Source organism: Malania oleifera, chromosome 5 (genome assembly GCF_029873635.1).
Source record: "Malania oleifera isolate guangnan ecotype guangnan chromosome 5, ASM2987363v1, whole genome shotgun sequence".
Taxonomy (NCBI): Eukaryota; Viridiplantae; Streptophyta; class Magnoliopsida; order Santalales; family Ximeniaceae; genus Malania; species Malania oleifera.
Genome location: NC_080421.1, coordinates 3,076,011 through 3,102,304, shown reverse-complemented (window position 1 = coordinate 3,102,304; position 26,294 = coordinate 3,076,011). Strand labels below are relative to the sequence as shown.

The 26,294-nt window shown below is 38.6% G+C and overlaps 1 protein-coding gene across 7 annotated transcripts in view; it reads right to left on the bottom strand.

Annotated features, from left to right (window-relative positions):
• LOC131156615 (probable hexosyltransferase MUCI70) overlaps nucleotides 1-26,294 on the bottom strand; it is a 30,197-nt gene that overhangs the window by 3,462 nt on the left and 441 nt on the right. The window contains exons 2-9 of one of the 7 annotated variants that reach the window (XM_058110431.1): nucleotides 26,183-26,221; nucleotides 25,928-26,084; nucleotides 25,246-25,377; nucleotides 24,960-25,139; nucleotides 19,763-19,834; nucleotides 19,476-19,675; nucleotides 14,396-14,811; nucleotides 12,924-13,108 (exon numbers count right to left, since the gene is read on the bottom strand). In XM_058110431.1, the coding sequence (XP_057966414.1) occupies nucleotides 12,924-13,108; nucleotides 14,396-14,811; nucleotides 19,476-19,675; nucleotides 19,763-19,834; nucleotides 24,960-25,139; nucleotides 25,246-25,327 (1,135 nt within the window). In that variant the 5' untranslated portion in view covers nucleotides 25,328-25,377; nucleotides 25,928-26,084; nucleotides 26,183-26,221. Of the gene's footprint in view, nucleotides 1-12,923; nucleotides 13,109-14,395; nucleotides 14,812-19,475; nucleotides 19,676-19,762; nucleotides 19,835-24,959; nucleotides 25,140-25,245; nucleotides 25,378-25,927; nucleotides 26,222-26,294 lie in introns of all 7 variants that reach the window. The other 6 variants (XM_058110436.1, XM_058110433.1, XM_058110434.1 and 3 more) reach the window with 6 other exon arrangements.

The window sequence follows — 26,294 nt, the reverse complement described above, 5'->3', positions numbered from 1 at the left end:
AATGTCGCATTTGACCTAGGTCTTTTACCTCAAACTCTGTGGCTAAGATCTTCTTCAATCTCTCAACCCCTCCTGTGTCATCTCCAATGAGAATGATGTAATCAACGTACACAATCAGGATGGTCCTTCTTCCCTCATTGGACTGTTTGAAGTGATCTGAGCCCCTGTCGGTATCCTTGATTCTTTATCATCTTTGCAAATCTATCAAACCACGCCCTCGGTGATTGCTTGAGTCCATACAAGGATTTCTTCAATTTACACACACTGGTTTCTTCTCCCTCCTTACAAAATCCTAGTGGTAGCGTCATGAACACTTCTTCTTCTAGCTCACCATTTAGAAAAGCATTCTTGATGTCAAACTAATGGAGTGGCCAGTCCAAGTTTGCTACTAGGGACAACAAGAGAACCCGCATAGTGTTCAGCTTTGCTACTGGTGCAAATGTCTCAACGTAGTCAATACCGTATGTCTGAGTGAACCCCTTTGCCACAAGCCAGGCTTTGTATCGTTCTACTGTGCCATGAGCCTTTTACTTTACTATGAACACCCACTTACAGCCCACTAGTTTCTTCCCCCTTGGCAAAGTCACCACCTCCCAAGTTCCATTCTTTTCTAGTGCCCTTATCTCTTCCATCACTACCTCTCTCCACTCTAGAATCTCCAAGGCTTCTTGAATGTTTTTAGGAATCTGGATTCTATCAAGGTTAGTAGTAAAAGGATGACACTTGGCAGAAAGAGCATTGTAAGATACAAATTTTGAGATAGGGTGGAGAGTACATGAACGACGTTGTTTTCTAAGAGCAATGGTAAGTCATGTTTTACCTGGTCGGGATTGGAGTTGGACTCATGAGGAGTTGGAACTATCACCGGTTCTAACTCTTTTGGTGCTTCGGAAGTGAGTGTCTCATTGGACTTCGATTTTGGCCTCCTTGAGTAGACAAGTGTTTCCCTATTTGTTTGTATTTCCACATCTCCCCCTAAACTCAAGTTTCCTTCTGTACTAGGCGAAGGAGCGGATATAGGGTATGAAGTGGTCTCGAAAACAGCAATATCGAAGTAGTCCAAGTTTGAGGGTCGAGCTTTGCTCAAGGACTCCCCCTGAAGCGAGTAGTAGGGGGTATGTTCGAAGAAGGTGAAATCCACGCTAACATAGAGTTTCTAGGAGATCAAGTCATAGCATTTGTAACCCTTATGTGTGGGAGAGTAACCAAGAAAGATACATTTAAGTGCTCTGGGATCCAATTTGTTTCGCTTGGGTGCGTGAATGTGAACAAATACAGTGGTCCCAAAGACACGAAGAGGAAGATGTGAGCCGAGCCTAGAATTGGGAAAAGTCTCTTGGAGTTTCTGGAGCGGAGTTGCAAGGGACAGGACTCTTCGGTTAATGAGGTATGTGGTTGTCAAAATTGAGTCACCCCAAAATTTTGTTGGCATGTGAGAGGTGAACAACAGGGCACGAGCAACTTCAAGGATATGTCGATTTTTCCATTCAGCAACCCCATTTTGTTGAGGGGTCAATGCAAGGATAATACCATTCTCTTGAAGATACGTGCCCAAGGAGTGATTGAAATACTCAGTACCATTGTCAGTACAAAGGATTTGGATTTTTGAGTGAAATTGGGTTTGTATCATAGAGTGAAAATTCATGAAGACTAATCGAACCTCAATTTTATCAGTCAATAAATATACCCTACACAGACAAGTGTGATCATCAATAAAAGTAATAAACCATTTTGCATGGATCCTATTAGGAGTACGAGAAGGTCCCAATAGATCACTGTGAATCAGACTAAATGGCATGGATGGTTTATACTGAGATCTAGGAAAAGTAGTATGATGGTGTTTGGCAAGTTCACACACTTCACACTGAAAATCCAAGGCAATTTTATTCGAACATATTGAAGGAAATAAGTGCTGCAAATACTGAAAACTAAGATGTCCCATCCTTTTGTGCCATAACAAAAGTTCACTTTCCCTAGGACGAGATGCAAAATTACAAACAGTAGGAAGAGACGATCCATTCACATTAGCTTTGTCGAAGCAGTAGAGCCTGTCACATTCCTTAGCATTGCCAATCGTCTTCCCTGATGATAGGTCTTGAAAGACACAATGAGAGGGAAGGAATTTAGTTGAGCAATTAGACTGTTTGGTTAATTGACTAATAGACAGCAAATTGCACAATAAATTAGGAACATGGAGGATAGATTCAAGAGTAATAGATTCTAAAATATGAATACTCCCTTCGCCAGCGACAAGGGATAGAGTCTCATCTACAATTTTGACTTTTAAATTACTGGCACAAAGTGAGTATGTTGAAAATAAATTATGAGCATCAGTCATACGGTCAAATGCACTAGAGTCAATATCCAAGGGGTAAAATGAGGAGTGGTACTAAGGGCTGTCAAAAAAGTTCCTTTGCGGGCTAAAGAGCCAGATGACAGAGTATTAGCGGACTGACCCGAGGCTTGGAAATTGGAAAATAGATCATATATTTTCGCAAGTTGGTCGAAATTAAATCCCCCACTAGAAGCTGTTGAGCCATAGGCTTCTGTGGGTAATTTTTTTTCCTAGGTTTCGGTGGAGGATTGATGACCATGGGCTTTATTGGGCTGTCTGGGCTTCCAATCTGCGGGCTTGCCATGTAAGGTCTAGCAAATGTCTTTAGTATGGCTCGTTTTCTTACAATGCTCACAATAGGGCCTTCTAGACTGTTTTGGGCAGGATCTAGTATGAGGCCCATGGGTTATAAGCTTATGCCTCGGGCCAAGACTTGTTTTGCTCCTTCAATATCATGTTCCTCCTACTTTCCTCACGCCGAACCTCAGAGAAGACTTCTCGGATGGAGGGCAGCGACCAACGACCTAGAATCCTGCTCCTCGCATCGTCAAGCTCTCGGTTCAGTCCTGCCAGAAACTCGAATACTCTCTCGTTCTCCGTCTTCTTTTTTAAACATACACTTTCACCCGTGCATTCTCATTCCTCTTTGTAGCTTGGATCGAGTTCTTGCCAAAGTCCGAACATCTCAGTGTAGTATTCCGTGACTTCCCAATCTCCTTGCTTTGTCTGCCATAGCTGCATCTTCAACTCGAAAATATGGGAAGCATTTTCAGCATCGGAGTATGTCTCACGCACCGCATCCCACACGTCCTTTGCCATCGGGAGAAACAGGTACATTTTGCCAATGGCTGGCTTCATAGAGTTTATCAAGCATGACATTATCAAGGAGTTCTTGGACCGCCCTTTTTGGGATGCCACTGCATTGGTAGGAAGTGGTCGCCGAGTCTCATCAATAAGAAAGCCAAGATTTCCCTTAAAATCGATAACGAGCTTGATTAACTATGCCCATTCTCTGTAATTCTTACCATTGAATTTTTCAACAATAAGATGGAGTGGGGAATTCTTGAATATGCCAGCCGAGCCCATGGAGGAGGTTATCTCTGACTCTCCTTCCTGGGTTGCCGACAGGCTAGACTCATGGCTGTCTCCTTTTTGGGCAGCCATGGAGTAAACCAAGCTCTGATACCATGTAGAGAATGAGAATGAATCAACTGTATATTCAATTGTGTATTCTTCACATACTCGGGTCCCTATTTAACATGTACAGAAAGAATAACATATGGAAAAATAGAAGAGGACACAACTTGCAGTTGAGATGTGTAGTTTAGCTTCGGTGGGGGGTCTCAATTTATAGCCTCTGGCTTGTGGCAAGATGTCATGGTAGGTGGTGGTGGCTCACACACCATGGTAGGTGGCAGTGGCTCACCTACCATGGTAGGTAGCCGTCATTCACCAACAGTGGCCGTCGTTCACACTGCTGGCCATCATTCACCAACCGTGGCCGTTGTTCACATTGCTAGCCGTCATTCCACAAATAATATAGAGCCATTAGGGTCTTCCAGATTTCAGAGTTCTTTGGGAAAAAGTTTCTCATATTTTACTACGAAAGAGGGATTCCTCTGGATCATTAAGCCACTGAGGGTGATCTGCATATGGAAGCAAGGAGTCAATGAGCTCAATTGAGGAGGACTGTATCTTAAAGGTGAAGGTGCATAGGACTCAATCAAGCTGCATTTCAATGTTATGGGGAGATTCCTTCATTTAGAGAAAGGAGTTCATAGGAGGAAATCATCATGTTCCCGACCCTAAGAGTGAGAACAGCAAAGCCAAGGGAAGCTTGTTTGAAACCCTACTAAAGCTTTCGTCTGAACATGGCAAAGACTTCACAATCAGATACGGAGTGTGGTTCCTTGAACCTAATATGCCATGAGAGGTTGGCGATGAAGCAGAGCTGCGGTTCGAGACAGTCGGAGAAGCACACTTCTGCAAAGGTTGTCAGTAATGCGCTGGTGATGGGAGGAGGGAATCAGGAAGAAGTGATTGGGAATCCCATGAAATCAGGAATAAAATTTTAAACTTCCCTTCCAGTGCAACTTTTAAACCAGTTAATAATTATAATTATGGACTCAGGAGAGGGAGGTTTGGGCCTGACAATAGTAGGCTTTTTAGTTCAACACTAAATGGGTCATAAAAGATAAAGGGGGGAAATGGGCCAAGCATAGGTCAACAGGGTGATGAGCCTTCCACAAAAGAAACAAAATCAGGCTTGGTAACCAAAGCCAAATAAGTACTAGAGACGCTAGAGATGCAGGCACTAAGGTCAAAAATTTGGCAAAGACTAGAGTATCTTTAACTGAAGTCAATTCAGAAAAAGATGATTCCAGCAATATTAACCAGAAGAAATTCTTTCAGGAAAATAAGATTGATCTTATCAATGATCCTATTTTGAAGATAGGGGAGGAGAATAGTGATAAAGTTAAAGTAGCTGCAGGGTTACAAAGAGTGAGAGAAAAGATGAACAGGAAATTAGCTCGCCACACCAAAGATGGCAATACCATTTGAAAATTGGCTCTCAAGATCTAGCATAAATTGAAGACGGCAGGGGAAGCGATTACTGACAATGAGGAAAACTCAGATTCAGAAGACGACCTAAACAGCTTCCGCAATTCTAATAATGGCTTGCTAGTTGACCAGTTGAGAGGTGAGATAGATATGGAAGAAGAAGACAAATGGGCAGAACTTTCAAGAGGACTTCATTTCTAAGAAAGGGAAGGAAACTTGATACAGAGTGAGAAACCCTTTCATGCAATTCAGCATATTTTCCCCTTGTTCCTTAGCCTATTCCTAATAAGGTGGAGAATGTTGCTATACCTTCCAATAATGGGAAGGGTAATGATGAAGAAGTAGCAGTTCCATCGAGTGATCTAAATTCTTCAAAACCGGGAAAAGGTATTCTTCCTCTTCCTGTTCAGCCCTTTTTACCTTTTGATGCTTTATGCCATAATGAGGGATCTATTGGGGTTAGCGCCTCTGGTTTTGGTCTAGGGGATAATGAGAGGGACTATAGAGACCCAAATGAACTTATGAACAAGATGGGTTTAAAATTAGTGATTCCTGCTAGAGCTCAAGTTAAGTTGGGGATGAGTCCAAAAAGTGAGGAGCAGAAAATGAAGGTGCAAAAAGAATTAAAGAATTTGGTTTCTTCCATCAATTATGGGAGCAGTAAGGTTACAAGGAAAGGGGGGAAAACGTGGTAGATTATGAAGATTATAAGTTGGAACATTAGGGGTCTAGGGATGTTAGGAAGAAAATTTAGTTAGGGAGGTTTTGCAATTCTCCTGACATTGTTTTGATCCAAGAGACTAAGCTTGACTTAGTCGATGGGAAGGTTGTTTGAGGGATTTAGGAAGAGCGTTGCAAGGATTCGATTTATGTATCCTCATGGGAGTCGACAGGAGGCATCCCCATGTTGTGGGATACTTGTTCTATTACCAGAGTGGATAGTCTAGAGGTTTTTTTTTCTCTTTCTATCCAGTTAGAAGTTAGAGACAAGGGTCAATGGTGGGTTTCCTCTGTGTATGGTCCTTCTAGACTTACTCTTAGGGGCTCTTTTTGGAATGAGCTTTATTTTGTCTCTGGCTTTTGTTCTCCTAGGTGGACTATGGGTGGTGATTTTAATGCGATGATGTTCCTGCAGGAGAAGAAGGGGGTGGTAGGGCTACTGCAACTATGTAGAAGTTTGATTTGGTTGTTAGGGAGTGTGGTTTGAGCGATCTTCCTTTGGATAATGCTAATTTTACGTGGTCGGTAGGTGGAGCCAGGGAGGTGGCGAGTAGCATTGACAGGTTTTGTGTACCAAGTGGAGAAGGGGTTTCCTAATCTATTCGCAATCGTGCTATCTAGACACACTCCGATCATTTTCCCATCTTATTGGAATCAATGAAGGTGCCTTAGGGTCCCACTCCTTTTTAAGTTCAAAACTATGTGATTGGACCATGGCTCCTTCAAACTTTGTAAGGAATTCTTGAACTACGAATGTGGAAAGAGGTTGTGAGGGGTTTAGATTTATAAAAAAGTTGAAGAGTTTGAAAGAAAAACTAGAAGAATGGAACAAGAAGGTGTTCGGCGATATTAGGTTTAAAAAGACTAGAATATTAGGAGATTTGGAGGAGATGGATACAAAGGAAGAAAGCGCTACTCTTTCAAGGGAGGGGGAGCTAAGAAGGTTTTCCTTGAAGAACATATTCGAAGAGCTGATTTTTAAGAAAATGAGAAGTTGGAGCAAAAAACAAAGTTTAAATAGGTAAGAGAGGGTGATTGTAATTCTAGATTTTTTCTTAGCCAGTGGGAATATGAGAAAGAATTTGATTAGGGATTTGGAGGTGGAAAAAGGGGTTAAAATCTCAGATACGAGCAGGATTGCCTTTGAGATCACTAATTTTAATACAATTTGTTTTTTGAGGAGGATGAGCAGACTGATGGTGGAAAGGTTGGAGTGAGATCCTCTTTTTGTTGACAAGATAGTCTGGTTAAAGAGACCTTTTGAGGAAGAGGAAGTTAGGTCTACAATTTTCGAAATGGAGAGGGATAAAGCTCTTGGCCAGATGGTTTTAATTTAGCTTTTTATCAAGATCATTAGCCAATAGGGAAGAATGACTTAATGAAGGTTTTCAACGAATTTTATGGGAATGGGGACTTTAAGTAAGAGTATTAATTCTACCTTTATTGCTTTCGTTCCGAAGAAAAGTAGGCCTATTAAAATTTATGAGTATAGGCCTAAAATAATCAGTGAAGTACGAGCTAATAGGTTGAGTGTGGTGCTTGATAAGACTATTTCTAAGGCCCAAAATGTTTTTTTCCCTAGTGAGGGGGTGAGGAAGAGAAATTATGGATGCCATTTTGATTGTGAAAACTATTGAGGACATTAGGAGGAAAAATAAGGGCTTCATCATTAAGTTGAATATCGAAAATGCTTTTGATAGAGTTGAAACTTTTTTATGAGTAAAGGATTTGGAGAGAGATGCTGTAGATGGGTGAAAGGCTGTATGTCTAACGTGTTTTACTCGGTGATAGTGAATGGTGAGCCTAAATCTTGGTTTAGGGCCACAAGGAGGATTAGACAAGTGGATCCTCTTTCCCAGTTTTTGTTTGTTTCAGTAGTGGATGCTTTGATTAAGATGGTCAATAGGGCGGTGGATCGAGGTTTAGTGAAAGGTTTGGGAGTGGGGAGGGAGGAGATTAAGGTTTCATCCCTTCAATATGCTGACGATATTATATTTTTTCTTCGAGGATCACATGCCTTCTATTTTGAATATATTGGGGGTCTCTCCATATTTTTGAAAGAGTATTTGGGGCTTATAATTAATATGGGGAAGAGTGGTATCGTGACAATTAACATGTCTCCAGAGTGTGATAGTGAGTTATTTTTGGAGGTAGTGAGTGTTGAGTTGGAACCGTTGTGATGCAGGACAAGAAGCAAGACCTTGGGAAGATCCATGTCAGAGACTACTTAAGATGAATTGGATTGATAATTGTTGGGTTTAATTAGTAGTTTACTATGAGTTTAGTTTAATTAAGACAGCATTATGAGTATTTGGGGGTTTGTTCGTAATATTTGTGCATTCTAGGGGTATGTTTGTAATGCAATGTATTTTTAGGGGTATGTTGATAATTTCATGTGTTTAGAGGCTTTCTTATAAATAGTGTGTGAAGCCATGATGTAGGCAGTTGTTGATAAATTTGAATTGAAGTGAATGTTAGTTACCCCCTGGCAACTCTCTCCTCCCTTCCCCTTCTTCTTGTCTAATTTCTCCATGGCCGCAGAACCTTGATGCTGCCCCTACATCATTTGGTGTCAGAGCCCAAACTCGATCTCCATTCTCCCATTTTAGTCCAACCATTTTCTCTTCACTTTCCTCCTCTCTCTTCTTCTTCCTCCTCTCTTCTTTCTTTTCTCAATTCTGATCTCTTGTTCTGTCCCTAATCCCCTGCTGCCCAGCAGCATTCTGCCCTCTTTCTTCTTCTCTGTTTCTCTTCTCCTTCTCTTCTTCTTCTTCTTTTAATTCTCTCGACTCTCTTTCTGATTTCTGAATTCTGTTGCTGTCTCCTCTACTTGCAGCAGTCTCTGTCCAGCAATTCCTCCAATCTTCCTTCTTTTTCTTCTTTTCTTCTTCATTATTCCTCCTTCTTGTCTTCTTCTCTCTGTCTCCCTTCCATCATTCTCTCTCACTCTCATTCTTCTCTTCTCTGACATTTCAGTTGAAAAAAAAAAAAACGAAAAGTAGTTCTGCAGTTTCTGAACTTCTTCAAAAATTCCAGTTGTGTCCCCATTAGTTCAAACACCACTCTCCAGCCACCATCCTGCAACACCGCCCATTCCATTGAAAATAGAAACCTCAAAATGCTTCCCCTGAAAATTTCATCACCATCAGACCAGTCACATGGCCCCACATGCCAGCCAAACTTCTCCAGCTGCTGAACCCTTCAAAATCCATCCGCTGGAGTTCTTTTAGCATACAGCCACCACCACTGTATTCCCCACCCCTGATCTACCCTTGCCTGAATAGTCCTCCCAGAACACCACTGCTGGCACCCCACGCACTGGCAACTGCCAATAAGAGTGTCTGCCAGAATTTCCTGTTTCCAGTCTTGTGAGAAATTGCCCAGCCACAATATTTTGGGTTTTATTTGCAATATTTTGAGCTGCAAGAAGATATTTTGATTGTGTAACAATATATTGCAAGCATAAACAATAATTTTAGGCATGGAACCCTAGAAACTGTCACTCCAGCACTAAAAATCAGCTTTTGCTGCTGTAATTTGTGAATTTTCTCCATGAATTTGTTTCATTTCAGCAGGACAATCAATATCAAGGTGAATTGAAGATAGTTTTTAAGAAATTGGGATTTAAGGCTTGTAGAAAATTGTGTTGGAGGGCTGTTGGTGATATATGTGTTGCAGCATATATATCCATAAATTCAGCCAGATGGTGACAAATTATAAGAAAAATGAATGCCATTTTCCAAACCTTGGACACAATTTCAAGGTCTTCAGTACCTTTCTCAAATGCAGAGAAAATGTATGCAAAATCATCATTGATGGAAGATTTCCAATGAATGTGGTTTCCATAAATGGAGTCACTTGGATGCAGCATCATTTAGAACCTCACCTAGAGCCTTATGAGATTCCTTGGGTTGATAACTCTACTGTACATGTTTATGAAAGATGTTCGGTTCCTATTCAAATGGGTGACTATTTTTTATAACGTTTGGTGTGATATTATACCTATGAAGATTGGCCATGTACTCCTTGGTTCTCCTTGGTTGGATGATTTAGGTGACTCAAGGACATGAGAACACATGTCTTCCACTATAATAGAAAGAAAATCATTTTGAAGCCTGCTCTACCAACCAACTAGGACAAAGAATATGAGATTATCGATCATGTCAAAGCTACTCAACTTGAAGACATTACAAGGCAAGGAAATGAATGTGTTTGAAAGACATCCAAAGTCTTTCAAACATTCCAATTGTAGAGTTTGTCAACCCCAATGAGTTCATGATGCTAATTCTCAAGTCAAGTCTATGTTACTGCCAATGAAACGTAGTTTCTTGCCTCATTCAAGCGTTGGCTTTTGAAAAATCCAACTTGATCCTCCAACATTTCAAATTCGAGGCCGAATTTTTTCTAACTAGGGGAGAGTTGATGTAGGACAAGAAGCAAGATCTTGGGAAGATCCATGTTGGAGACTACTTAAGAAGAATTGGATTGATAATTGTTGGGTTTAATTAGTAATTTACTATATGTTTAGTTTAATTAAGATAGTATAATGTGTATTTGGAGGCTTGTTTGTAATATTTGTGTGCTCTAGGGATATGTTTGTAATGCAATGTAATTTTAGAGGCTTTCTTATAAATAGTGTGTGAAAGCCATGATGTAGGCAGTTGATGATGAATTTGAATTGAAGTGAACGTGAGTTCCCCCCGGTATCTCCTCTCTCCTCCCTTCCCCTTCCTTCTCCTCTTCTAATTCCTCCATGGCTGCAGAACCTTGATGCTGCCCCTGCATCATTTGATGTCAGAGCAACCATTTTTCCTTCACTCTTCTCCTCTTCTCTTCTTCTTCATCCTCTCTTCTTCTTCTTTCTTTTCTGTGTTCTGATCTCCAGTTCTGTCCCTAATCCCCTGCTGCCCAGTAGCATTCTGCCCTCTTTCTTTCTGATTTCTGAATTCTGTTGCTCCTCTACTTGCAGCAGTCTCTGTCCAGCAATTCCTCCAATCTTCCATCTTCTTCTTCATTCTTCCTTCTTGTCTTCTTCTCTTTGATTCCATTCCATCATTCTCTCTCTCATTCTTCTCTTTTCTGAAATTTCAGTTTAAAAAATAAAAAATGAAAAAAAGTAGTTCTGCAGTTTCTGAACTTCTTCAAAAATTCCAGTCGTGTCCCCATTTATTCAAACAGCAATCTCCAGCCACCATCCTGGAGCACCACCCATTCCATTGAAAACAGAAACCTCCGAAACCCTTCCCCTGAAAATTTCATCACTGTCTGACCAGTCATGTGGCCCATGTGCCAGCCAAACTTCTCCAGCTGCCGACCCCTTCAAAATCCACCCTTTCCAGAGTTCTTTTGACATACAGCCACCACCACCATATTCCTCACCCCCTGATCTACCCTTGCCTGAAAAGTCATTGCCGGAGCACCATTGCCAGTGGCCCACGCGCCGGCAATGGTGCATGTGCTTTCTCTAACAACTAAAACAAGTAGCAAATAAAAAACATTAATAAATTTTTTGAAATAAAAAAAAATTAATATAAAAAATCATCTAATAAAAAATCAGAACTACAAATCTGGAGTGGAAAAGGAAACATGCCAAGCAAAAGCTCACCCACCTTAGTCGACTTTGGTCTCTTCTCAAGACTGGTTTCCTTCTCTAACCCTCGCTTTTTCTTCTTTTTTTTTCAAATCTCATCCAATGGCAGAAAAGAAAGGTGCAGAATAAGAAGGCCAACAGACTTCTTACTTTTCTCTTGGGAGTACAGAAATCATGTAAATAGCAAGTAGAAGGCCATCACACCAAAAAAAAAAAGTTTAGAAGCCTTTAAGTTGGATTTTAGAAGAGACAGATCTGAATCTTCAGATTCTTCTGATTCAGTTCGATTCATCAATTCACCTGGTGAATCTACATGAATCATATGATTCACCTCGATTCACAGCATTCTGTGATTCTCCCATCTGATTTGAACGGACTTATGCCTTTCTCGATACAAATTGTACGATTAGAATCAAGAGTCATACAATTCTAATAACTGTGAATGCTAGAAGCACCACTGCTGAGGGTGGCACAGATCTGGTGCCCTACAGGTGGTTGTTGATGGTTGTGACGTAGGAGAGGTTGAACTTCATGATGGGAATGGTGCTGGCCAGAAACTGGAGACCAACGGACAGGAGCAGCCCTTTAAGGTAGGTGGTCCATCTCCAGTTACGTCGCTTGGGTTGGGGCAGGAGTTGTGTTGCTGGGGTTGTCAACTGTAGTGAGGCAGCTGTGCTTGGGGGTGGGCTCCAGCAGAACCATGACAAAGCCAAGGAAGAGGAGGGAAAGCAGGAGCAGTCGTGAGATTCAATTGGCTATGCTGCTCTGCCTGTTACAAGAGAAGGAGAGGAAGAAGTAGAAGAAAAAGAAAAGGTGTAAGGGAAGCAGCAGCAGCAGCAGCAGCAGCAGCAACAGGGCTGCAATGGATGCCCATTGTGCCTCTCCAGAAACACCTCACAGGTGGTTGCAGGGGACCAGAGGAAGGGGATGAACCCTTCCTTTTTCACAAATATGTGCTATTAACATGTACTATTGATACACAAAAAAATTGATTTGGGGGGGGGAGACAGACAGAGAGGTGTGCATCAGTCATAGGGCTGCCCAGAAGGCAGGTGCAACAGATAGGTGTTTTCCTTGGATGGAAAAATGGACACAGCAAGACTTACTGAAGTTTAGTTATGTAACTAAGGCAATTGAAAGTTTCAATGGGATTTAGTCAAAATTTCAGTGACCATAATGGAATTTACCCATGAAACAACTGCGGAAGTTAGATGAGACAATCTATGTGTCCACCGCTATCTTCTCTAAAAAATTTAGACCCAATGATTATGCCATGCGCAAACATATAATGTATTTCCCAAGTTTTCATGCTCCCCAGAGAGTCCAACCTCAAGACACACACAAGCCCACAAGCCAATTAAAACTTTTCTTCAACCATCAGGGGGGAAGGGGATGAGACATGGCACTAGTAAACAGAATCAAAACCGTCTTTATCCATGGGGACTAACATGAAAATCCCCACTCCATATTGCAGCAAGTGCCCAAGAGTCTTTAAGGTTAGGGCAGCAAACTTCTCTACATAGAGATTTTTTGGTCTAAAGCGTTAAATATAGATAACTTTCTTTACCAGGACCCATCTTTTGGCTGGCATGAAAAATCCTGGGCCTGTATTTGCAAGGTGTGGCGTGTAAAAATGTTGAATTCATTTGTCTGACTTTCGCTCAAGACATGAAAACAGAAAATGCAGAAGACTATAAATGTAGAACCCGTCCTTACCACTAATGGTCTTTTTCATTGGACTCCATGACTCCATTCCCTCGTAACGGTATATTTTCATGTGGAGATCAATAAGAGGCCGAGCATATCGTTTTCTCCGCTTGATAGCATCAGCTTCCTCATATATACTACGATGGTGCTTGTGCTGAGCAATAGCAAATGTGTGCTTCCCACGCCATAGGTATCTGCAAATAACATTCAATAACAATTATTTTTTCCTGCATTAAACTCATTAAGAAAATGCACGCTTGCAAGTTAAACAGGAGGATTACGTGGGTGACTACTGATTTGCATCATCTGTCACCATCCTGGGATGTGATGTCCATGACATCCCATGCTCACATTTGTTTTGGAGGCTAAGCATCTGGCATGGCAGTAAACAGTAATTTCATATTCCTTAAGAATGAAGGGTTCCCACAGATTATGAGAATTCTATTCCCATGTTCTCCAGGGTAAGTTTCATGACAATCCCATTCCCATTCCCATTCCCATGGTTATCCTATTCCGACACTAAATTGCTGCTACTATTTTGGCTGGTCAGAGATTAATGCTCCTATAACACAATAAATATATTTATAATAGTAAGTTATTATAGCAATAAAAATAGATATCAGTAAAATCTATTATCATCAGTGTTATTATTAAGATGTAATCTAATGTTAGAAATTTTGGGACCATATTGCCCCCATTATTTTTGTAAATTAGATAATTATTTTTGTTGTTTGCTGCTGTTGTAGAAATGCATCAAATTTTTTTTATTTATGATGGATGAAATTTTTAGGATGTGGATTTAATTTGAAACATACTCTTAGTAGATTTTTGTACTAAAAATATCATTATTCTCATATATTGTTCATACACAAATTTCATGTATAATGGAAATTTTTTTAAATACATGCCAAGATTTCCATTTTGAACCAAACACTAAAATGGGCATCCTATCTACACTTAAATCAGGGAATGAGATTCCCTCAAATGTCATTCCATGAGAATAATTTTTTATTTTGCAAACAAAACATCACCCAAGAGGGCTTTTAATTTGCTCTCAGTGATCAACTAATCACACTTTTTAATATAAGGAACACTGCATTTTCATAGGTCAAAAAGCATCATTCTTCCCTCATTTAGTTAGGTAGATTTTCTGTGCTTGTAATACTCAAACTTATGCCAGCACCCAGCAGAATGGAGGTAAAAGTCTAAAAGGCATCGTATACTTCCCCTCCCCACTCATTCCTCTCTTCCCCCCCAACAAATAGGGCAGCCCAATGCACAAAGCTCCCATGTATGGGGGGTTTGGGGAAGGGGGGGACCACAAAGGGTCTATAGTACGCAGCCTCACCTTGCATTTTTGCAAGAGGTTGTTTCCATGCCTCGAACTTGTGACCTCCAAGTCACACGGTGACAAACTTACCGCTGCGCCTTAAAAATATTAAATATTAAAACAAATATTTCTCAAGAAAACAATTACATACCTTTCTAGAATGAGCAATGGGTCTACTATTAGTTCCATTTTACCATCAATCCAGATGCTGTATTGCGCTCTAGGAAACAACCTGTGGGTTAATATTTTGGGGACCTTCCCATTTCTTCTGGGCTCATCATATGGTGGATGCTTCAGCAAAACAAGGCGCCAAATTCCCACCCATTGTCCACCATCATTATCTTCTGTGACAGTAACATTTTTTTTAATGAAGTCAAGAGATATCTCATCCACCACCATCAGAAAACAGAATAGCTTTTGAGAACGGAGGCTTATATTTGAAGGCTGATTAGGTGTATCATATGCATCAAAAATCCCAGAAGCAACCACATATTTACACTTCTTGACATATTTGATGTCTCTTGGAGCCATTTCTGCACCACCATTTCGCATGAAACCACAGTGCACCTATAGAAAACATAAATTTTATTTATACAAAAAATCAAATTCAGGTGGAAGGCTACACTGACTAAACTTTTGCTCAGACAACAAATATGAAAGTGCTTTTAGCATACATTGTACTTTGTACCTACAAAAAGCACTTCCCAGCTGTACTTCCTTTCTTTTTAGTTTTAATTAAAGCTACAGAATATCAAGAAAAGCCAACTACTGATCTCCTCAATAGATTCTCTCCTTCAAGAGTAAGTGAAACTTTCAATTGATTTTGCTCATTGCCATTTGAAAGCAATCCTTTCTATTTCCTTATACCCCATTTCAAGCTTTCTTTTTTCACTGAAGAAATTATTTCATATTTCTCACAGAATAGGAAACTGCTGCATAGCTGACACACTCTTTATCCCACATTCCCCTTCCAACACCTCTCACAAGTATTAAACAAATCAGCAAACTGCCTAAAACCTATATGAACTCGGAAAAGGAAAGAAATACAAATCCTATCAAGAACATTCCTTCCTATTATTAATGACGCTATTACACATTATCCCATTCGCTCTAAAATATAACAAATCCATAATGTCACATAATAATGAAATACAATTCTCAGATCTGAAGTATAGAGGCTCTCAAACTTATCTGATGGTTTTGCCATGGGTTTTTTTTTTTAAAGTTGTTGGGATGTGCCGATGTGGTGAGATCTAGTCTTAGAAAAAAATTTCAGTGAGACTCTGTGTAGGTCTAAGAGTGTGGGTAGTTTAGGACTGGGAAGTTCAGTGTCCATAAATATTTCCTCCTCATGAAAGTGGTATGCTGGTATGGTTGTTTCCTCTAGAATTTGAGTCTTGTGGCATAAGATAATCCTAAGCAAGTATGGTGATGTAGGACAGCAACTGAAATCAGAAACAGGGGGAATTGAGAGAATTATGGGAGAGTGGAAAGAAGAATAGATGAAGAGGAGGAGGAGAAGAACAGATAAGAAGAGAGAAGAAACGAGGCACTGGGCAGCAGGGATAGAACAGAACCTAGAGAAATAAGAGTAAGGGAACAAGAAGGAAGAAGAAAGAAAGGAGGAGAAAGGAGAAAAAGAGGAGAGGGAAAGAGTCTGCCCGAGAGAGAGAGAGAGACTGCAAAGGAATTCTGGATTCAAATCAGTAATTGTCCAAGTAACTTACAAGCCCAGTCTTTATACACACTACTCACTAAAACACATATTAACATGAAAACCCAACAAAACAAGAAATTTCAAAATAATCCCTAAGTACTTCAAATGCACAAATAACCCTAAACTAATTAAATTTCTCGCATATGCGAGGTTCGGGGAAGGGGCGGACCACAATGGGTCCATAGTACGCAGCCTTACCTTGCATTTTTGCAAGAGGCTGTTTCCACGCCTCGAACCCGTGACCTCCAGGTCACAGGGCAACAACTTGGTTTTTCCCTATGTGTGGCACAAAGTTGATATTGGAGAGAGAGATCATCTTTGTGAAGATTGTTGGGTTGGGGACACTCCTTTCTTTCCCAAATTTTCCCCATCTTTATCTGTTTTTTTTAGTCTTCATGATGCCCATCCTGTTCATTTCTTTCATCATGGGAATGTGCCTTTTGGAACTTTCTTATTTTTTTCTCCATAATTTAAACAAGAGGGAGACAAATGATCTTGTTCCTTTGCTAGATGTGCTTAGACTCTTTTTGGTTAGTGCTTAATCGTCATAGATCTTTTGGGGATTTTTCTTGCAAATCATTCTTTACTCGTCTCACACATGTTTCAGGTAATGTTCCTTATCAGTTGGATCCCTTTATTCCCAAATCTAATATCCCTTCTAAATGAAGGCTTTTATATGCGCTATTGGGCTGAACATCTTGGAAACATTAATACTAATAGTGTCCTTCAAAGAAGAAAGCCAAATAAACTTTGTCTCCTGAATCCTGATGTACTTTTGCCTTCAAGTCATGAGACAATCTCTAATTTGTTATTGCATTGCTGCTATGCGTGGGAGATTTGGAATAAGTTTTTCAGTGTTTTTGGTGTGCAATGGGATTATCATCTACTTTGGAGAACATACTTTTTCTTTTGTCTTTAGGGCTTGCAGGGGTAAAGAGAGGAATAGGAGGACAAGTGCTATTTCTGCAATGATGTACATCGATTTGCAAAGGGATTAGTGAGCTGTACATTTTTAGCTTTTTCCTTTTTTCTTCTCTTTGTATAGGGACGATGCCTCATCAAGATATTTCTCACATTTGTACATTCTCTTTGCTCTTACAGTATATTTCTTTGCTCATTAAAAAGACTATTATTAACAAGTAGAAGGTTATTACACATTATTCCCATCCTTTACTTGCACAGAACATCTTTTACACTAGATCATGGTAAGTGATATTTGTTATCATTAACTCAAGAACATAAGAACCCCATGATTTACTACAATTAATGAAGTACAATGCTAAGATCTGAATGTACACGTATATATTTTCTTGTTCGCTTAGACAACCTATTGATACAATAAGATTACAGTTGACCCTCAGCATAAGTGGATTTCTGGCACTCCAACATTAGCCTTCTAGTGAACTAACATAAAAAGCAATTAAGTGTTTGAAATAACAGAGTACTCCAGTTAAATATTTGGTTTTTACTATAATCTTCAAGAGGGAAACAAGAGGATATTGTGGTTCAGGTGCAAGAGCCTTCCATTAAAAAATAATAAGGGCTCACTTAGTTGTGGAAAACATTTTCCATTTTCTATTTTTTTTAATTTTCTAAAGAATAATAAAAATTTTAACTTTATTTTTTAGTTTTTTAAGGGTTGTATTAAAAAGTTAGAAAATAAAGAGTTTATTTAAATGTGTAAAACAATTTTTTATTTTTTATTTTCAGATTTCAAAATAATTACAAAATAGACAACTTGTTTTTCAATTTTTCAAAAATTATATTCGGTAATAATTGGGATCAAGGATTTTGGGGCTTGAATTTGGATTTGTGTGGATTTAGAAGGAACTCTATGCACAATCCACACAAATTAAAATCCAAGATCCAAATCCATGCTTCGATATGCGAAGAGTTAGAAATTTAGATAATAATAATAATAATAATAATAATAATAATAATAATAATAATAATATTTTCCGACTTTTCTATATAAATTTGAAAAATTGAGAAAAATGGAGGCATTTTTATAATTATTTAAAAAATTAGAAATAGACAAAAGCATTTTCCAAAACGAAATAGTGCCAAAATTGTTTATTGTTGTTCATTTTATATCCCACAAATGTTGTAAAAATGAAAAATTAACTAACGTTTTCATAATTTTTTTGTAAAACTAAAAAATGGAAAATGAAAATTGTATTCCACAATTAAACGGTCCTCAAGTCTTTACAATCACCAAATAATGCAAACTGTCCCAGCACCATCATCCTTGTTAGCATTTTTTAAGTACTGTAAAAACCATTTTTATTGATCAAATGATGAAGGCCAGAACTCCATATTAAGAACCACTTGTCACCAGGAAATCTCATAGGCCAGTAATATACATAGCCACAAAATGTTTTAAAAGGCTCAAATTCTGTTTATTTACTATATTTAAGCCAGGGGAGACACTTCTATCTGCTCTTTTGATTTCTCTAAGCCCAAACACAGCAAATGCATCTGTTGTGAATCTGTGGTAAAATAATAATTTGAGGACGCAAATTATTTGAGGTGTTGCACAAGAACAGCTAAGCCTGTGCTATCACATTTAGTAAAAAAGCTTAATTTAACTCCTCAAAAAAAAGTACTTCAACAATGTAAGCACAATTACAGACTTTTCCTTAAATAATACCCAGTATTATTTTAGACACAGTAAGTAGGAATGCAAGGTAAAGCTGCGTACTATAGACCCATTGTGGTCTGCCCCTTCCCTGGACCCTGCATACGTGGGAGCTTTGTGCACTGGGCTACCCTTTTCTCTTTTTTCTATTTTTAAGTAGGAATCATCTTTTCTAAGGTTTAGACTACAGGGAGAGAGAGAGAGAGAAACTCAATTCAAAAGAAAACATTCAGCCTAATTAGTTGTGGAGAACAGTTCTCATTTTATATTTCCAGCTTTCTAGAGAATTACAAAAACGACACCCTGTTTTCCAATTTTTCAACATTTGCATAGCAACTAGAAAAAAATCTTTTTTTATCATTTTCCATTTTCCAAGTTCTCATATAAAAAATGAAAACAAGATGACATTTTTTTAATTCTTTGAAAAACTCAAAGTGGAAAATGAAAACTGTTTTCCACACCCAAGTTCATAATGTACGTGGAGATTCCTCAGCATTTTCCCACTTTTTTTGCCTTGAACCTCTTTTTCAACTAATGATGAATCTTTGCTTTTCTATAACCACAAAAAGCAAGCCACACAAGACAATATTTTTGTTGAGTGAATGCAAAAGGCATGTCACATTCATAGCAATTAAACTTTAAGCCCGTCACTTTTCAGACTATTAAATTCTTTTCTTGGGATAGATGAAGGCACTTTATGGAGAAAAGAAATAAAATACGAGGATAAGAAATCCTCCAAACACAACCAAAACCAAAAAAAAAACAAAAAAATCAAAAAACAAAAGAATGAAAAGCAATCAAAATAAGAAATTCAACTAATTGATTTAGTTATTTATTGCTAACAAAATGGACTCAGCAGAAAGTATTGACATTTACCTCCATGGTTGGCTTTAATTTAAAGCTCTCCTCTCTTTGAGACCACGTTTGATGTCCACCAAATAAAGGAGATGACTGAGATCCATTATTCACAAGCTCATCTTCCATAATATAAGATAGATTTAGAACAGTTTCATCAGGAGTTCTTCTCTTCGGTATAACTACTTTGTTTGGGTCAAGGGTAACAGGAATTGGACAACCTATGCATATCAAGACAATCAACATTGATGACCCAGACTCAACAAGAGGAAAATTCCATAGTTCATATAAAACAACAGTTGTCTTACGGTGCGGTGCCTTTGGTACAAGTCCCATCGTGTCTAACATGAAATATACTTTGCTTTCTCTGTTGCATATGGCTGCACAAAAAACCATGAAACGATTTCAATTTATTAAGAAAATATCTGCACAATCACAGAGAAAACAGTAAGTTACACGTGACCCTGTTATAAGCATATATAATTCAAATTAACCATATATACTTCAATAATTAGAACATTATATGGAAAGATGTCTGCAAGTCCAGATTGTTCTTAAGATCTCTAAAAGCTTGGAATAATAGAATGACAATGTATGACTATAATGCCCTCACATGCATAGCTTACTAATTTTATAATAAGATAATAAAATCTATAACAAAGAAACAAGTAAATATAACAAGGGACGGAGCTGGAGATATACTCCACTGGTGGAACAACAATAAGAGCTGGGACAAAAATGATGTGGGCTAGGTGCAGGACTGGTTGGAAACAGAGAATCAACAGAAAAAAAAAAAATAGGAAATTAAGAGAAAACCACAGGAAGGTAACAAAAAATAAATGGGAAAACTGAAGCAAAAGGGAAAATCAAAGCAAGACTCAATATACGGTTTAATCCAACACTCAGATCAGCTTCCCAGGATTACCCACCAAGCCTTTATATAGACTTTCTCCTAATACTAACTACCGAACAAACTCTAGGAAATAACATCAATCCCATAAGGAAACAATCTCTATAAAATAATAGCAAATCTCAAAATAAGGAAGCATAATTTGGGAAATAATAGAAAATCCCTAAATTCTGAAAATTGAATGACTAAAATTCCAAATATTCTCAATTATGCCCACACAAAGGGTTAACACAAACATCTCCAAATAACTTAATCTTGCTCATATGCGACCTTTTGATGCTCCTCATCATTCTCTTACTGAAAAAATTCCAATCACAAATTCAAAACATTTGAAGGATGACAAACTAATGGATCGTGCAAAATTGTAAATGAATGATGCAATCCGCAATTCTCAATAATAAGCATGAATGAAAGTGAGCAAAGACATCAAAGACAAACTTATCAGGAATAATAAATTCCAGATATGCAGTCTCACGCATGTCTTGAACCTTGAACTCAACGGACTTACCCTCCATGGAGGGCTTAACCTCAACAATTTTCACCTCCTCAAGTTACTTTGTGGATTCTTCGGGCTGGAATGTCAATTTTGGAGTGTCCTTTATGTCCTCAGATCCTATTGCTACTACAACAGGTTGCAACTCTCGTTTTGACATGGGCTCACTAAGCATCTCCACATATATCTCCCTTTCTCCATCAAAGACAAACTCTTTTTGACAGCCACGTTGTGAGCTATAACATCAGGTTGATTGCTTAGCTCAGTAACTGTGAGAATAGTTCACTTAATTGTAACTACAACCTCTTTCATCTATATATCTAAATCAACCTTTACTTCTACGAGTTCACTGTTCATGTCCGTGGTTCCTTCTTATAATATTGTATATTTACAGGGACATGGATACCTCTCCAAATTTTAAATTCAAGAACATCTCGCTGAATGCGCTCGAATTGGTCCTTAGTCCCCATGGTTGTTGGCAAGCATTGGGTATGGATGATGACAGCAAGAATACGAGAGTGAGGGGTAGATGATGACAACAGTGAGAATCGCTTGTTTTGACATGGGCTCACTAAGCATCTCCACACATCTCTCCCTTTCTCCTTCAAGGAAGAACTCTTTTCAGCAGCTACATTGTGAGCTAACAAAATCGCGTTCATTGCTTGAGCTCAGTAACTGTGAGAAGAATTCAGTTGATTGCAACTGCAACCTTTTTTATTGACACATCTAAACCAACCTTTACTTTATTAATTCACTGTTCATGTCCATGGTTATATTGTAGATTTACAAGGACATGGATACCTCTCCAAATCTTCAATTCAAGAACATCTCGCTGAATGGGCTCAAAAATTGGACCTTAGTCACCATGGTCGTTGACAAGGCTTGGGTATGGATGATGACAGCAAGAATACAAGAATTTTGGATTTGTGGGGGCGCAGGGTGGTTTGATGATGACAGCAGTGAGGATAAAAATTGAGGTTGTGTGTTAGGGATTTGGGAAGTTCTCAGGTTCAATAGCACATGCAGATGGAAGACAGAAAAGCCACAAACGTGCACTGTTGGAGATGAGCAGCAGGGTAGCTTGCACTGCTATAAATATTGCTGGCAACAGTGGCAAGGCTTCGACAATGATGGTTCTCTGTTCATGGCCCACAATTGAAGGGGATTCCAATGGATGATTTGGGAGTCATTCAGCAAGGAAGATCTGCTGCCTGGGTCCTGCGGATGTAATTAAGATGGGCTAAGGTTTCACCTGTGGCTGGTAAGACTGGACTGATCGTTGGGCTTGCAGTGATGGATGGCGGTTCAATGACGGTAGCAGGGGAGGATTGATATGAGGCTCAGATACCAAATTGATGCAGGACAGATTGGCACCAGAAAATCAGCAAGAAAATGATGGAAATTAAGAGAAAATCAAGATAAGGTAATAGAAAATAAAATGAGAAACATAAAGAGAAGGGGAAAATCAACGGCAGATTCAATTTAGGGTTTAATTCTTAACATTCAGACATCTGCCTCTCACAATTACACATCAAGCCTTCATAGAGGTTTTCTCCTAATACTAAATGAGTACATGAAACCATCACTAGTAAATAATGTCAAATCCCTAAATAAGGAAACATAATTTGGTAAATTTTGCCTGCACATATGTTAACATGAATGTCTCCAAATGCCTTAATCTTGCTCATACGTGACTCTCGATGTTCCCCGGCTACATGGTTAAATAATAGAAAGCAATAATTCCTTTTAAAAAGACATTCAGTGGATTGGAAAAATCCGCTGCCCTACAAGCCAGTCTCTTGAGTCATGTTCCATACCAGCTTTGATGAATAGACAAAGTGGTAGTAATGACTGTGCATTGGCATCGTTATTCCAATGGCTAGTATTTGATGACTACACATGAGAGAAGTACTAAGTAAATGTGAATAGTACTATGAGCTTCCTGATTCTGCTTCCAAAGTCTACTCTTCATTGCTTTATTGAGAGGTTTAAGCTTGTCCTTAGACACCTTGTAGTATGAGATCATTTGAAACTTGTAATTGTAAGACTTACGGGAGGACAGGTTAGTCCTTGTTGATTGTGAGGACAGTTATCCTCATTGGAGGACAGTTAGTCCTCCTTGTGTAGGAGGGATAGTCATTGGTTCAAAGAGACTAGTCTCAAGATAACTTAATCTTCTCCAAGAAAAGGAGCCTTGAGAAGTGGACCTAGGAATTTGGGCAAAACCACTATAAATTCATTTTGTACTTCTACCCTGAGTCTTTTATGTATGTGCACTATATAACTCCTGTGTGATTGCTTAATTGTTTGAAATTAAATTTAATTGAGTTGAATACGGTTTAATTTGTTGGAGCAACTCAGTACAACCCTCCTCTTATGTTGCTAGCTTGGCCAGTGCCTCCCTACACAAAGCAACATCTTTCGCTCTTCAAAATAGTGAAATTTCCTCCAAGGGCATCCTCAAACTTCCCTTATCCAAAGATTCATACTGGTAATCAGTGACTTAATTCAAAATTAATCCAGATAAGAGAATAGAAACTCAGCTTTGACGAAGTTTACATTGCCATCAGATCTCAAGACCCTAATCATGTTAGACTGGCCGATAGGAGACCGCAACAATTGAATATTGCATAAATATCTGGGACATACACATACATTCCATATGGACCATACCCAGAAGGGGGTTGCTAATATGTCTTCTAGATAGAAGTAATGAATCAAAAGATACTTTAAAAAATATCAGTGTACTTTTTGCCCCATATACATTGTAAAGAAGCCACAAAACCACGTTTCCATAAGATTTTGCTACTATCGAACAAAATTTCAATGAAGAATAATATGAAGAGGAAGGATGCTGTCTCTTGAGGAAAGTTACCGCAACATGGAACATCTTGTTTTAAGGGACTGAAAAGGGACCATGGCATGGAACATGGTCTAAATATGATACATTAAGGGTATGCTTAAATACATATAAAGGTGAAAAACGTACAATGGCACTTCTATAATTGAAGGCATTTCTAAATCTAATACAAATTTTATTTGATGAGTATTGGTGAATAGTGAAGTAAGTAACGACTGTGACTATGCTCCAGTTTTATTAATAAAAATATGCCATTCAAGAAATTTTGAATTAAAACTTTAAATTGCCAGATTTAGTTTTCCAAACAGAGAATGTGCAGTTTTTTTAATCATTCATGCCAGCTCATGGTTTGCTGCAGTGTCAACTTTTCTGGTAACTATGACCCAGCTATTATCAAAAAGTGTCATAAAGGAGGACCACAAGTGAGACACCATCACCCCGAGAGATAGTAAAGAAAAAAATATCGTCACTAGCTTAGAATATAGTATAAACAGTGGAATGCAAAGCCTAATGTTTTCTTTTATTGCAAGGGACTGCAACTACTTGATTCTTGAACCTTTTAAAACCACAATCCTCACTAAAGCTTTAAGCTTGGGGGAGTTCCGGCCTTTCAGTTTTCCAAATCAGCCCAGGAGGCTACAGAAGGCAACTAGAGTTGACATTAAGAAGTAAATAAAGAGATGCACCCAAAGTGACCAATTGACTATAAAATGTAGCTCTCCTCCATGGACATCCTTGATCTGCACTTTCTTGGGCAACCATTGCCTAGGGAAATTAGAATTGAACATGGTAGGAGTACTTAAAACATGAACCTGATGAAATATCAAAAGCAAACCCCAATTGTAGTGAATATATTATGTCAATAGTTCTGACACGATCACTTTATCCATGAAAAAATTCTCTCTAACCCTCCATTGACAAAAAAATGTTAAAAAATCTACCACTCTTATCTTCTTAGGGTTTCTAGACTCCAAACAACGAGAACAACATTAATCAGGCCAAGTGATTGTACTAGGTTTGGTAAGCTAATACTCCTTAAGGTTTTTCCTTTTTCTAGAGCCCAAATAATACAGAAACCTCTCAATCTGATTCTTAATATGATAATATCTGGTCCAAAGTAAGAACACAGATTTTTAGTAGAATATCCAACAATTACCAAGCAAAAAAATTGAAATATAATTAAATAGTAACTAAAAATGAATATTAATAATGTTATAAACCTACTGAGAGTTGACAAATTACCTGAAAAAAAGGCCAATGAAGATTGGCAAGACCAAATATGAAATAATAATGCAGTGAGAATGAGTAGCATCCACAAAATTCCCCCTACCAGAACCAATCGAATAAAACCTGTCTTCCAAACAATTTTCATTGGATAATCTGGAGAGAACCTCCCAGGCGAAAAGAAACTGCCTTCAACATCTGCAGAAGCCACGACAGATTTCACTCACATTTTCGTTGGGCAACCCACTAAAGATTAACTCCTTGTACATTCAAAACCCATGAGAGAACAAACATTTTTACTTACCTTTAGATTGTGAGTGTTGATTATTTCGGTCCCCTCTGCGGTTTGCCCGTGAAGAAATGGACCGTTGAAGTTCCATCTCCATAATCACCCCCTTGTACTTAATCTCATCATTACCATGACATTATAATACCTCTGTGTAGAAAATGAAAATCATTCAAAATGATCCAGTGCCCGTTCAGTTTCTTGAAACCAAGCTAGTTAATAATAGACACAAAACTAGTGGACATATATATAACAGCTAACGTCTAAAAAACCTTCAAAAAACAAAAAGCCAAAGAACTCAGAACTTCTCTATCAATACCTACCCCTCATTGCCAATCCTAAGTTATCAAAGAATTAAATAACCAAAGGATGAGTCGTAACAACTCTCAAGATTTAAGCATCTTCAATATGTACGTATAGTTTACCATCGAAAAAAGAGATAAAGATTTAAGCTTTAGAAAAAGACATAACAACAACAAATGAACAGAACTTTGAAGAGGAAAATATTAAATATAATGATTTGGGAGAATCCAGATCCGGAAGCTTTTAAAATAAATTAAAGTCAATCTGAGGCAAGTAGGGTGCTTCCAGAACAAGGCATAGCTATATGAACGGATATTTCAGCAAGCCCCAAAAAAAAAAAACACCCAAGAAAACACAAACAAATGACAGGTTCTGCAAACTAGAAGCAATTACTTACGAACGGCAGGTATTGGTGCCTTTGTTGGACAAAATGATTCTTTAGAAATAACAATTATCTGCAATAACAATCACGTCAAGCAACTTCGCAATTCATCGATAGAATAAATCAATGGGCACCGAACCGTTGCGCCGCTAACAAACCCTCCACCGTGGACCTACAAAATCACCGCTGATTTGTGAGACACCTGAGGACTGCGATTCCCTACCGCCTACCGGCAAAGAATGGCTATCGTACTCATCAGGCTGCACTTACTACACCACCATGCGTGACAATAGCTTATTTGGTGCTGAACTAAAAAAACAAAGAAAGTGATAATTTTATTAGTGAGGATATATTTGCACATTATTTTAATTAAATTATTAAT